The sequence below is a fragment of the Agelaius tricolor genome, unplaced genomic scaffold (assembly GCF_023055355.1).
Source record: "Agelaius tricolor isolate 1412-34295 unplaced genomic scaffold, bAgeTri1.0.p SCAF_10, whole genome shotgun sequence".
NCBI lineage: Eukaryota > Metazoa > Chordata > Aves > Passeriformes > Icteridae > Agelaius > Agelaius tricolor.
Genome location: NW_027269270.1, coordinates 18,001,288 through 18,016,320, shown reverse-complemented (window position 1 = coordinate 18,016,320; position 15,033 = coordinate 18,001,288). Strand labels below are relative to the sequence as shown.

At 34.4% G+C, this 15,033-nt stretch overlaps 1 protein-coding gene across 6 annotated transcripts in view; it reads right to left on the bottom strand.

Moving 5' to 3' along the window:
* Positions 1–1,772: 1,772 nt before the first annotated feature.
* LOC139593728 (sodium channel protein type 2 subunit alpha-like) overlaps positions 1,773–15,033 on the bottom strand; it is a 66,121-nt gene continuing 52,860 nt past the window's right edge. For all 6 annotated transcript variants that reach the window (XM_071435011.1, XM_071435015.1, XM_071435012.1 and 3 more), the window contains 7 exons: positions 14,160–14,282; positions 11,622–11,903; positions 10,366–10,419; positions 9,056–9,193; positions 7,260–7,364; positions 5,898–6,168; positions 1,773–5,056 (listed from right to left, as the gene is read on the bottom strand). In XM_071435011.1, the coding sequence (XP_071291112.1) occupies positions 3,864–5,056; positions 5,898–6,168; positions 7,260–7,364; positions 9,056–9,193; positions 10,366–10,419; positions 11,622–11,903; positions 14,160–14,282 (2,166 nt within the window). In that variant the 3' untranslated portion in view covers positions 1,773–3,863. The remainder of the gene's footprint in view (positions 5,057–5,897; positions 6,169–7,259; positions 7,365–9,055; positions 9,194–10,365; positions 10,420–11,621; positions 11,904–14,159; positions 14,283–15,033) is intronic.

The window sequence follows — 15,033 nt, the reverse complement described above, 5'->3', positions numbered from 1 at the left end:
GGAGGACCTCTTGACTCCCATGAAGGCAGGAAGACCCTGCAGAGATACTTCAACAAATTAGAGGTCTGGACAATCACCAACCATATAAAGTTGAGCAAGCAAAAGTGCTGGATTCTGCACCTGGGATTGGGCAACCCTGGATGTACAGATAGACTGGGGAATGAGGTGCTGGTGAGCAGTGCCACAGGGACCTGGGGGTCCTGGTCACTGGTGAATCAGCAGTGTCCTGGCAGCCAGGAGGGTCAAGTGTTTCCTGGGGGCATCAGGCAAAGCATCACCAGCTGGGCAAAGGAGGGATTGTCCTGCTCTGCTCTGCTCTGCTCTGCTCTGCACTGGGGCAGCCTCACTTTGAATATTATGTGCAGTTTTGGTCACTGCAATATAAGAAAGATCTGATACTATTGGAAAGTGTCCAAAGGGGGGCAATGAAGATGGTGAAGGGCCTTGAGGAGAGGCCATATGAGGCATAGCTGAGGGCACTTGGTTAGGTGTGGAGGAGACTGAGGGGAGAGCTCATTGCAGTTAGAACTTCCTTGTGAGGGGAAGAGGAGGGGCAGCACTGATCTCTTCCCTGTCATGACTGGTGACAGGACCTGAAGCAATGGCCTGAAGTTGTATCAGGGGAGGTTTAGATTGGATGTTAGAAAAAGGCTCTTCACTCAGAGGGTGTTAGGCCCTGGAATAGCTCACCAGGGAAGTGATCACAGCACCAAGTCTCACAGAGTTCAAGATTTAGACAATGCAGGAGTTGAACTCAATGATCTTTGTGGGTCCCTTTCAACTCAGCATTTCCTGTAAACCAGTGAAGTATGGCTTCCTTATTGCATGCTTGTCCAACTCAGAGACAGCTTTAGCAACTGCTGATGCTCAGTGAATTAGAGTTTTTGATAGACTTTAATGTTACAATGTTCCATCAGTTATTTCATGGTTATATGAGAAATTTAATATTTAGCCAAAATATGTTCAATATGGTATAATATCCACAGAATAAGGAACACTGAAAACATGCCAGTGAGTAAACTCCAGGAATATTCTACTTACTGTTAATTTTGAAGTGTAATGATAAATTTTAAATTAGATAATATAATAATGTATTTCAGTGTCCTAAATCTTTCTGCCCTTGAACAGCTTAATGACATCCATATTAAGAAGTCAAACTGTGTTATCATTTAACATCCAGATACTTTGGTTATGAACAATACTTGTCACAGCTCAGCATCAGTGTTATCCCTTACTTGTGAGATCAGCTGAGATGGCATTTATTAATTTTGAGAATTACTGGAATAGAAAAGAATCACTAGGCAACTAAAACCAACTTTTATCTGTTTGCAATAACATTTAGTCCCTTGGCTAAATGTTAAATGGGACCAAACAAAAAAACTTCATTGGAAAGTTTATTTGCATATTTAAGACTCATAAAACATGGGCAGCTTTAGTAGCAGTAGTGAGGAGTGCCTTTTTGGCTGAGGAGGGCTTTTGAGGGTTGAGAGACATTTTGGGGGTAGAATTGTGTAGGTATCCTGTTTTATACCCAGACAATATGCTGATAACAAAGAAGTAAAAAGAAATGCAGTTTGATCAAAGTTCTCAGATTTTTTTTTTTATAAGTATTTTACATAGAAGTTGAAATATGAAGTATTTGTTTTAGGGAAAAAGAAAGCAATTTTTTTTTTGTTTGTTTTAGGGAAAAAGAAAGCAATTCTTATTTGCACCAAAGTCAGTTTTTATCTTGCTTTAACCAACTGAAGGTCAGAGACAAAGCAAAATAAACATAACTTTTAAAAAAGAAATCTTTATTTTTTTGGCTCATATGTAATATTGTTTGCGTTGTTTATGATAATAACAATTTCTTGCATGCATTTCACCAACACATTACAAGTCAAAAGCATTTGTAAAAGAAAGACTCTACATTTAATGTTAGCTTGTGTATGAACACAAAATGTCCTGATGTCCTCGATTATACAAATGTGCCATTTTTTTCTTGGGAAATATTTTATTTGTACAAGCCTAGTGAACTGTGATTCAAAAAAGAATAAGAGTAGACTATGTAAACAGACACTGCAAGATAGCAAGGATTTAATCAACTATGAGACTGTCTTGGAACTTTTGATGCAAATAGTGCTTAGAAATTCACACATTCCCCTAATGCTTTCCTTGCTATGTCCTGTAACTATTTGGAAACAAGCTGGGTTCCAGATTTACACAATTTACTTCACATTGGAATATATGCAAATATGTTATTAAAACAAGATAGTCTACAAATACTCACTTTTTTTTTTTTCCCATAGTGTGATGATGCCAGTTTGGAATTACTGTGGTTAGAAAATAAGCCAAATGAATGAGGAAAGAAATATAAGAAACAGTGATCTAAACTTGAAGACACTTTTCTTATATACAGAACTGTTGCCAAATGGTATTTCTTTACATTATTTATATATGCTAACCACATTGTCAACAGGTTTAACAGTTTGCAATATGGCCTGTACAGTCTGATTCTACACGACATAGCAGCCACTTCAAATTTAAAATGCAAAACTAAAAAAGCTCATAAATAGCTGCAAACTATTGCTTAATGATTTGAAAGAATGAGGTCTGGTTGGACAACTTGATTCACTTCATCACTGACACATGACTTCCTATAGTGGAGACTGCGGACAGTGAAGGAGCAAGGTACAGCAGCAACAGCATTGACATGCATCAGTGATGCTCTCCTATCTATGACACAGAATACAACACGTCCCGTTGAGCTCTTGCAAATTAACCATACTGTGATACATATCTGATGCAATTCAATGCGGCAAAGCCATTTAATTCTATGTTCAAATATGCACAACAGTATACTGTTAATATTTACATGGAAAAGGGTATTTAATGGATTCACTGGATGTTGGAGATAATGATAGAAGACAGTAACCAAATAATAGCCCAGGAAAAAAAACAGCTGTCAAAACCAAACCAAAACAAAAGAACTCCCAGATATATTTTGGTGAAGCTATTTTTCCAGTGCAGAAACTGCACAATATTTTTTGAACTGTAAATATTTTAACATAAACAAGAACTTATTCATGTTTAGTCATTCACATAAAAATAAGTCATTGCAGATTCCTGTAAATTAGAGGAGACTCTCCAGGCACATTAATCTGGATGCACATAGTCTGGATGCAGCCATACAAGTAGTTAGAATACTTCAAATTTAAGAGCAACCCTGAAACATGGAAGTTCTTAAAATCTTCAGCTTTGTGCAACGTCATATTTTTATTTATGCATGATTGACAAGTGCAGCATGTCTATGCAAATCACTCCTATCTGTACATTATAGAGAATCTGAGAGTAGAACTCCTGGTCCTCATACCTCTTTCCCCAACATAAAAGCTATTACAAAAATAGTCACATGTAATAGTAAACAACCTGTGAATTAAAAAATGATAAATACACTAATACAGTTTTTGTAAAAATATGACAAATGTGGCAGTTGCATTACAAACAGTGAAGAGAATTACTGTTCTACATGTTGTGGAAATAAAGTATCTTTTTGCACTCATTTCACGCTCCATCTTCTCTATGGAGCCACCTTTTCCCTTATTCTTAGCAGTGTCAGCTGTAGTGAAAACAGTAACCTCTTGTCAAGTTTTTTACCCTGATTAACAGAGCCACAGTCTGATGATGGAGGTTCACTGTTTTGTTATAGGCACTGACCTTAAGTATATATATAATGTATATATATGCACACACGCGCGCGCACACGCACACACACACATGTGTAAAAACTGTCAGTTTGGCATAAATCTCCTGCAGGAGTCCAGTTGATGATTCATTCTCAAAGACTGTAAACAAGTTGTCCCATTAACAAAATTCTTAGATCATTATTTTTTATTTTCCCTGATGTCTTTACCTTTGTAGTTCTTTTCTGCTTTATCTTTTTCATATTTTTCTTTGTCGGGCTTTGTTACACTGTCATAAGAGGGTGGGGAAGTTGTAGAAGAACTCTCATCTGTTTTTTCTGGGGTGGAGTTTCCTTTTAGTTTATCAATAATTATCTCTTTTATAATGTGTCCATCTCCTTCTTTGTTTTTATTTCTATTATATATACTAGACACCTGTTTAACTTTTACCCTTAAGAGGTGACGTCTGTAAGCACGCTGAATGATGACAGCAGACACCTCCTCCTGCTTTCGTTTCAGTGTGGTTGTAATTGGTTCATAGGAGACTTTAGAAGGATTGGCTGCCATAAACCGATCTTCCATCTGTATTCTGAGGGCATCCATCTCCCCACTTTCCCCCAAAACACGCTTTGTGAAAGCAAACAAGATGTCAAGGCAGTGAATTCTGTCACCACTCACCATGGGCAGATCCATTGCAATAAGCTGGACTTTGTTGGGTTTTGCTATGAGAAGAGGTGGATCTAATGAAGCGGCAAAATCTGATAATTTACTGTATTCTATGAACTGTGTTGCATCGGGGTCAAACTTCTCCCAGACTTCATAGAACATCTCAAAGTCATCCTCGCTCAAAGGTTCAGCGCTTTCTTCAGTAGCAACACTGAAGTTCTCCAAAATCACAGCAATGTACATGTTCACCACTACCAGAAAGGATATGATAATGTAGCTGACAAAGAAGAAAATCCCAACAGAAGGGTTGCCACAGTCACCTTTCACAGAGCTCCCTGGATGATCTTTATGGGGGTCACAGTCTGGCTCCCCACTGTTGAGAATTGGGGCGAGCAAACCGTCCCAGCCAGCGGACGTGGTGATCTGGAACAGGCAGATCATGCTGTTGCCAAACGTTTCAAAGTTGAACATGTCATCAATCCCAACTTCCCTCTTGACGTAGGCAAAGTTGGACATGCCAAATATGGCATAGATGAACATGACCAGGAAGAGCAGCAGCCCAATGTTGAACAAAGCAGGAAGAGACATCATCAAAGCAAAAAGCAGAGTGCGGATTCCCTTAGCGCCTTTAATGAGGCGCAGGATTCGACCGATCCTGGCAAGCCGGATGACTCTGAATAGTGTGGGAGATACAAAGTACTTCTCAATCATCTCAGCCAAAAACATACCTGGGAAAAAACAGTGAATAATTAAAATAAAATTTTAAATTAATTAATTACCTACAGAAAGATTTAGTTATTGCTATCTCCAATATAACCAGTGTAGGGATTCTATGCTATAGCAAAAATTTTACAAGTTTTTACATTTTCTTGAAAGCTGTTAATAAGGTGAAAGCATCTCTTCTTATGTTGAAATGCTATCCTAGAGAAGGTAAATAAGTAAAATAAAGACTGATTATAGCAAGTAGGTAGTCCCTGTCTAAGCTTTCAGTAGTTCTTCAAATTATTGGGAAAGGGATGTTTATGTCTTAGATACAGCTAATTCTTGAAGCTCAGCCTATAAGCACTTTCTTTATGAAGGATGATATTGGCTTAATTTCTGCAAGTCAGAGATTTCTTTAACAGATCTATGTTTTATCAGCCCAGTCTTTCTCAGATGTGTCACTCATTTGGCACCTTGGACAGTCACTAGATTTTAACTGACAAATCTTAATTAGCAAAAGTAAAAAATCTCACCCATTTCACATAATTTTCAGTTTTAGTATTGAAAGTAAATCTGTGGTTAGTTTGAATATACCACTAAACATTCCTCTTTATATTTGTACACATTAATCTAATGTGCCAAACAGTTCCATTATGTCTTTTGATGTGGAAAATGACAGTGAATCTAATGGGAGAGATAAAAATCTTTTATGCAACATTATATATATTGTATGCTAGATAATATGAAGATCTGAATCAATATGTAAGTCATAGGAAAAAGGAAATTCTACAATCAGTATTAACATACTTGAAACAAATGTTTCCTATTTCTTCCAGTAATTCTTTCTTGAAAATGAGTTGCTCTTACCTACTATGGAGAGAATCACAACCACAAAATCAAAAATATTCCAGCCTATAGTGAAGTAGTAATGGCGAAGTGAAATCAATTTCAGGACAAATTCTCCAGTGAAAAGGACAATGAACACCAGGTTAATCCGGGATAAAATTGTTTCCATTTCTTTACTCTGATCATCTGTTTCTACCATCATTGTGACCATGTTAAGGCAGATGAGGATCATGATGCCGATGTCAAATACTTGTTTGGTTACAAAATCAAAGATCATGCCTTGAAATTTGTTCTGCAAGCACAAAGATGGCATACAGTTTATACAGTGAAAATAATTCTCTTTTAAAATGCCAAATGAGAAAACAACACCCTTCAAGATTTAGGAATGCGAAGCAAGACTCATTCACAATAGAGGCAATAAGCCTAATACATGCTGGTTTATGTCTCATCTTGCTAGAGTGAATCAAGAAGTTCACCACTGTTGGCTGAAGAGACAAGAAGGGAAATGCTGCAATAATAAGAGTAATAACAATGACAGTTAATAATATTGGGTGAATGGATGGTGTAAATTGATAGCCAGCAAGAGTACCAGCTGAATAGAAGCTAATTTTCTTATCTTTATTCTCAGATGGTATTAGAATGCTAACCCTCTTTCTTTCTTAAACTAATTGTGCTTGGTGAGATCATTGGACTGCTGAAGACACATGTCTCAAACACACCATGACTGTAATATCCTAGTTTTTCTTTAGTACTTAGCTCAATGTTTTTTGCCATATGTCTCTCCTTAGAAAGTCTATTTTTAACCACTTGGTGCATAAGGTGCAACAAGTATTTTATTTTTTAAGCAGCGTAGGAGTTCAGTAAATAACAAGAGTAGTGTCTTATCTTAGAGACATATTTATCCTAGTCTATGCTTTACTCCCCAGGACATTCTTTTTCTCTGTAAGATTTTCTGCATCTGTCCTTCCCAACAGGTTACCAGTGCCCCTTTCTGTCTTCAGCAGCAAGGGCCAGTGCATCCCCATTTCCTACAAATTCTCTATGAGGAGAAAAAACAGAAAATGAAGTTTATCCCTGGTAACAAGAACCAATAAATGATCCAACCAATTGTGGTTTTCCAGGACTTAGGCAGGGAATTTTGAAATTTATCATTATTAAATTTAACATTATTAAATAATTTTGTTCATACTTCAGTGTGTATGTTTTTAAACAAAATATTAATAATCCAATTTGATGGATTCAAAAAGGGACAATTTCTACCTTTACAAGAAAATAAATGGAAAAAATATTTTCTTTCCAGACCTATAACCTTATCTTGTGGACAAGACTATATTCCAAAATGAGTATTTAATATTAGGGATGTGAAAATCAAATCACTCTTACCACTGGCCTCGGTATAGGTTTCTGTGGCTTTTTGGATCCCAATTTTTTCATTGCATTGTAATATTTCTTCTGTTCTTCTGTCATAAATATATCCTGACCTCCAAAGTAAAGAAATAATATCAAAATTAATTAGTATCTACACATAAATCATTTATTTACAGTATGTCTCCCTGTAATATAATATTAAAATTATATTTAATTTATATAAAAAGGAAGGGGTTTTTTCAGGTGTTTATAGGGTGGATGCTCATATACACTCCTAAAACACAGGAAAAACCCATTACTGGTGCCTTGTCAGCTTGGCAGTTGAGTTTTTCCAATGTTTCCATGCTCACTTTTGCTGAAATGGCTGAAAGCATTCTTGCTCTACTGGTGCTGTTCAATAACTTGGCGATTAGGATATGTTTAGTGAATAGGAACATGACTAGTGCCTTGCATGGCCTATCGTCTGTATAGACTTTCAGGATTACACCTAGACAAGTCTAAAAGAGGCATAACTTTGAGGCAGAAAGTTAGGAGAGGGTAGTAGTACCTAATCCATGGGTTTTAACAGCAAAAAAAAACCCCACCTTTGATGTAAAATTAGGAAAAGTAATTTATGTTATGCCATAGCAAATTAAAACACCACTAGAAGGAACCTTGACAAACTCAAATCAGCCTTTGTTTGCAGATACAAATGCTGCCAGTCAGATGTGCAACTGTCTGACTGACTTCCAGTATCGGTGAATTGTGCTTATTGATGAATCTTCACTGAGTCAGATGGAAGCACAATGTTAGCATCACTGTCTGCTAAATTGGCCACCACAGCCTGAAGCATCACAAAATTGATAGTAACCCCAGACATGTTTAGGAAGCTAAAGAGTATTTTCACAAGGAAAAATTTCTGTAGTTCACAGTTTTCTTTTACCAGAGATTCTGTCTGGTATTGCTGTTATTTAATTGGTGATTGAAAAAAACCAAATCATATGAAACTGCTTTTTCACAGCACACAAACATTTAGAATGACCCTGGCATTTGAAAACTAAAAACTGTGAGGCTTCAAAATATTTTAAATGTGATTATTTGTATTTTTATATTTTAAGGTTCTTTAAAACGGAACTGTATGCACTATCAATACAACTATTTAAAACATACTTCTATGTCAAAACTATACAGAAAGAAACCACCATTCCCTATATATCTTTGCTTTACTACTGATAAAAAATTATAGATTGTATTTTTGTCTAATGAATTAATCTCATTCTTATAGAAGTGTTAGAAAAAAAAGCCCTTATGTGCACATTTTTACTTATACCTACAAGCCTATTCATACGAGGTCTATTTGACTTACTCTTAACTTATTCTTTAATCAGTTTGCAGATCCATTATTCACTGTATCAACACAATGCCATATTTTGTCTTCATTAAGCATCAATAGTTTGTAAGAATAATTATAATGAATGTACCTTAATTTATCTTAATACTTCAGAGTAAATTGAAAAATAAATTATTTCATGCCAGATAATAGTGCATCTAATCAAACCAATAATTCACGATCACTTTTCACATCCTCATTTTAACTATACACTCAATTTGTAAATTATTATGAACCAACTTTTTATTTCTCAAAATGCAAAAAATGCAAAGTGCAGAATCACATCCACAGATTTTAGTACAGATAATTATTTATTATTTTTTGACACACTTTACTTCAAGTCTTGAAATTACTTTTGATTTTTATTAGCCTTAGAGAAATAACTTTTTGATTCTTTATAGCTAGTAATTCATACCAATATGGAAATATTTTAAATACTTATCTTCTTTTTTTGTTGGTTGAAGTTGTCTATAATAACACCAATGAAAAGGTTCAAGGTAAAAAACGATCCAAATATGATAAAGATGACAAAATAGAGATACATATACAAGTTGTCCTCATACTTAGGTTGATCTTTTACCTACCAAAAAAAAAATAAATTATTACCCATGAGAATATTAGATGGAAAAAACAATACGTATAATTTAGAATTAGGTATATGCCATCTCAGACAGAAAAGCTATGAAAAGCACTAATTTATTAAAAAGAGCACTAATTTATTATAAAGAGCATTAATTTATTAAAAAGATCCAACTTGTCCATTCCAATCAATATTTGGAGAACTAGAAGCTGACAGAATTATTGCTCATATGTAATTTTTAAGTAAATGTGCTCACAGATATGTTTCTGTATGTACATCTATAAAAAGTCCCTCATAGAAGAAATAAGCAAGGTGGGATGTAGAGCAGTCATTAATACTTAAAATTTTATTAGCAGAAATCTAAATATTTTATATTGTGTTCAGTATATTATCATGGAACAGAAACAATAAGTTTTACTATTGCCTAAATCTCCCTGGAACTCTTTTGGTCTTGCATGAACATTCTTACATCCAGCTAGGAACAGCTGCTTTCAAGAAATACCTAGTGAATATATGTTTTGTGAAATCCATTAAATTGAGGAAGTTTTGAAGGAAGACTTTGTTATTGTCTCGGTTTTTCTGGATGCCACATCCCAGCATCTGCACCTCTAGAGCACAACAAGCTTGAGTGTAGAAATGCTAAAGATAATGAAACAGAGTGTTTTACTCTGGATATCACTAACATGACCATTTGTGTAAGTTAAACAGAGTATTAGTTTTGTAGCCAAAATAAAAAACTAATCCCCAGAAAGCTTAACAGATGATCTTCAGCCTTAAAATCTAATTGCACTAAAATATCTAGGTAACATAGGTACTCAACCTAAGGAAACAACAAAATGCACAGTTACAAATTATAAAACCTGATTAATGTATTCCTTATTTAATAACTGCATAATATAATCTTAAATTAATTCATACTTATGATTACCAAAAGATTTTGTCAAAAACCTGTTATTTGTTCTATTACATTAACTTTATAATTTAAAAAAAATCCACTTAAATTAGCTTTTTTGGCTAAACGGAAGTGAGATTCTTTCCAGTAAAAATTCTGAGAATCAAAATAGTATTTATTGATGCTGATTATAATTCTTTGTTGTGTATGTAGCTGTTTAAATTTTATACTCTTTATCAGAAAATAATCAACAGATGACCTTTGAAAGATTTACACTTACATCTCGTGAATCAACAGCAGCATACATAATATCCATCCATCCTTTGAAAGTAGCCTAGAAATAAAACAGAATTGTTTATCTTCCCCATAAAAATACTTTGGTCTTCTGTAAAACATGCTCAAAGATCCCTTAATCTCTGTGGGGAAAGTAAAGGTTTGAAGGAATATTTGAAAAGGAAAATTATGAAAAATCAGAAAAAAAAATTTAAAAAAAAGAGCAAGAAGAAGAATGAAAGGTTCACAGTAGTGAAGTAGTTATTGAAGACCTAGACTGGATGTATGACACAGATGACATTTATACACAGCTTCAAGAGCAGCAGTTTTCCTTACACATCTTCAGAGGCAATGATGGCCATGATATCTGAAGCCAGAGAATCAGTCATCATTCAGTACTACTACTCAGCACATAAGAGTCATATTGCCTTTACAGGAAAAACATTTTAATCTAGGTAGTTAATTTTGGAATTAAGGTCAGCTAGAAATACTGACCTGCTCTGAGATAGAAGGGACAACCATATAATTCTTAGATAACTTTAAATATCAGAGCTGTAAAAATCTTTTCATTCAGTGGTGCTGTATGTTGACTTACAGACTAGTGATTCTACAATCATCTAAATATAATTACATGCTTTCTTGCTTGTGTTTTGAATCAGATCTTAGCTTGAGAAGCTCCATGCTCATCAAGGAACCTGTAAAGAGCTAAGGTCTTATTTCTTTGACACAAATAAAATATGCTCAGTACCTAGAATAAAGGCATTCTGAACAGTACATAAGATAAGTAATTGAAGGAGAAATGCAATTTACAGATTTTGTATAAGTAGTAGTAATTAATGGAATGAATATGCTATGCAATAACATCCAGTATTTCACAAAGATAATACTTATTTAAATTTATAAGTAACATAATACTCATATAGTATACTATAATGACTCTTTAATAAGCATAAAGGAATATGATAGTTCTATACTGTGCGCCACTAAAGATATTCTTGTATTTTCTACACTTACTATTTTCACATTATTATTATTATCATCATCCTGAGATTGTATTTTCTAGTCTTGGAAAGGAAAATTACTCTACTATCATTAAAAAAAAAAAAAAATACAAGAAACAATGTAATAGAGTTCTGTGAGCTGTACATTATTGCTATGAAAAAATTGTTCCTCTGCTTTACAGTCTTAACTTGCCCATTTTTCCTAGATACCTTTAAAAAGACCATGTACATATATAAAAAGAAAATATATACATTTACTTACTACTTGAAGCAGAGCAAGATATCCAGCTCCTACATTATCGAAGTTTACTTTCACATTCTTCCATCGGGCACTTTGATTGCTTTTTATGAGTTCCACACACTGAGTATAATTGTTGACATCACTGATATCAAACATCTCACCAGTTGTGGTGTTGACACAATGATAGAATTTCCCAGCAAAAAGATTTACTCCCATGATGCTGAAGATTAGCCAGAATATAAGACAAACCAGCAATACATTCATGATAGATGGGATTGCTCCTACAAGGGCATTTACAACCACCTAGTGTACAAATTAGACAAAATAGCCACTTAGCTTACAGAAAGAAAATGAAAAATACTTGAAAATACTTCAAAAATGTCAAAACAGTATTATTATGGGATGGACAAATAAAGTTGTGGGAGAAATTTTAATGAAGGTTTAATAAAATGCTAATGAGATTGGAAAAAGCAAGAAATAAAATGAGATGGAAACAAAGACAATGCAAAAGTCTGAAAAAAATCAAAAAGCAAAAGAAAACCTGTTAGTAGCAAGATGAATTCTTAGCAATTGTGTGCTCTAGAGAAAAAGAGAGAAATAAATGTTAAATTCCAGCAATATAAATTAAAATGCATAAATAGAAAATAAAACCATGAAAAGCTCAAAGAATGATGATGTGGAAGACTAAATAAAAATGTCTGCATGTAAAGCTATCATTACTAATGATTTTATTATTAGAAAAGTTATGTATATATTGGCATCAGTGTATTTTAGTATCCACACAGAATGCAACACAATTAGGGATATCTTATTTAATCATTATTAACAGCATTTGCTCTAAGTCTTGGTTTTAAATTGCCTGGGCTCACTATAGTTGCTCTTACATGTATCCTTCTTTTTCTTTTTAATTGGTTGCATTTAATTCCCTTGAGCTTCTGTGTATGGGCAAGGGGCAATAAAAGACCAGATGAAATCCTTGGACAAAAGTTTAATCTTAGTTATTGTGGAGGGATAGAATGTAAGAGACTAGTGCAGAAGGTGGTCTCACCCCTGAGGAGTTGCAGCTGTACCAATCACCAAAGATTAGGAACAGGCCTGTCCTTAATAGGCCACAGCTGTGTCCAATAAGAAGATGAGTGCTACAAAAGAGTGGGTTAGCGGGGTGAGGGGAGAATTGGGGTTTCTTGGCTGTGCTGTGAAGGAGTCAGTGCTGTGAGGAGCTGTCCATGAGACATCACCAAGAAGGTGTAGAACTTTTAGAAATAAGTTGAACAACAATTGATAGTTGTCAATAAGTTGACAACAAGTTATTGTAATTCAACTAAAAGAAAGTTGCAGATATTCAAACAATAATTTTCTAGCAAATCAAAAGAGAGTGTAGTAGTCTTTTGTGTGTGGGTTTGAAAAAGGTAGTATTTTTCATTTCACTAAGTTGACCAAAAGTAGTCTAGCATCAATAGAAGTTTTGCTTATTTATTAGCTGGACACTTGATATGTTGTTTGTATTGCCAATCATGTAAAACATAGTGGTGATGGTGGTGTGCACAGGACCCACTTCCCTATGCTGGCAGGTGTAATCACCGCTATCGTATCAGCAGCCTTCCCCAGACAGGAACCACATTATTTATTTGGCAAATGAAGACCTATGACTGAACTATGAATATGTATTGCAGCATTGGGGTATTTTGAGGTGAAAGATTAAAATGACATTTCTCAATAAAGTTTTGGGGTTTTTTATTTTTTATATATCAATTTTTTCTGTAAGTAGCATGGTCTGCTATGGTTCACAATAGGGTTTTTCCAGGAGGGTTTTTTTTTGGTTGGTTGGTTTGTTTGTTTTTGTCAGATTGGCAGAATATGAAAATTACAATCTCCTCAACAGGTGGATTTTAGCGCTCTTTACACTCATAGGAAGGAAAAGGTCTCTAGGTAAGGAAATTATTTCCAGTCTCTCTCCTTCTATACTTCCAAATCTATCCTTATTTCAGGTGTCTTTTTGAAAAACCTTTCCCTAATACTACAGCATTTACTGTGAGATTTCTTTCCCCAGGCAAGTAGATGGGGAGACACAGTGAAGCTTTAGTTTCTGGTATGTCAATCTTGTCAGCTTTTTCACCTTTTGTTGGTTTCTTTTGCTTTCTGGCTAATTGTGTTTCATCCTAAACCACTGACAAACAAATAGAATTGAAGTTAGCTACATAAATTGAGTGAAAAATTTCCCAGATAAACTGTAGGAAAATCCTCCCACCATCTACTGTAAAATTTGTCATGTCTTTTTATTTTTCTAGGTCCACAAATCAACGGCAATTTTAACAGTCAGGGGGCTGGGAAAACACAACTATGCAGCACTGACCAGGAAAATTTAATGAGCTCAAGGTCTAATTTCCAAATGTAAGGTGTACATTGGCCTTGTTTGTAAGGACATGTTCAAAGGCCTTTTTCCACACATTTTTGCATGCCTTCCCATGTTGGAGTCCTTTGAAGAAAGCATGAGTGTAACCATTAATACATCAATTTTTGTATGCACACATTTGTTCAAACTCATTCATTTTATCTCACCCTCATTCCTTCAAATCGTGACAAGGCTCTTAAAGGTCTTAAAGCTCTTAATGTCCGTAGCGATTTAATGGCACCAAGTTCAGAATAGCCCAGAGCATTGGCTATTAAACTAACCAATGAGACCTATCAAATACAGAAAAAAATATTTTAAAAATAGTTCTACACTGTTTATTTAAAAAGAATAGAAATTCAAGCAACAAATCAACAGTGACAAATTGTAGAATGCCACCATTTTCATACTTGCTGGAAAGGCAAGAGGTCTTATAAAGGCATGGTTAAAAAAGGAATATATTCTATTAAATGTCTATCTCCTATGGTTGGATAGGGTTTAACAGTCATATGGAAGCATACTGTTGGTGAAAGATAGAATTTTCAGGAAACTTTAAGGGCAAAATAGCCATACTTTCTGTAACTTCATTAAGGTTCAACTTTTCAAACAATTTAAAATTCTGACTACATTAAATTGTTTTATTAACATCTGTCAATATTGTGAATATCTATAAATACTAATAATAACAACATATAAACACTAATATAAATAATATATAACAACAAATAAACAGTAAACTATAAGCACTAACATAAATATTAACATTTAATAAACACTAATAATATCTATGTACACTAACATCTATAAACGCTAATAATATACTAAATATTGTAGTAGCTAATTACAAATATTTGTTATAAATATTACTTCTAAGTGAAACAGTTCATAACAACAATAACCAGGATATTTCAGAAATATATATTGAAAGAGACGGTACTATCTCACTTGCCTGGCAAGTCTCTGGATTGTTTTTTTTGAAGTCTTGTAAGTATAAAAAAATATTATGGGATAGATATTAACAGCTGCTCACCTTATAGCAGTAAG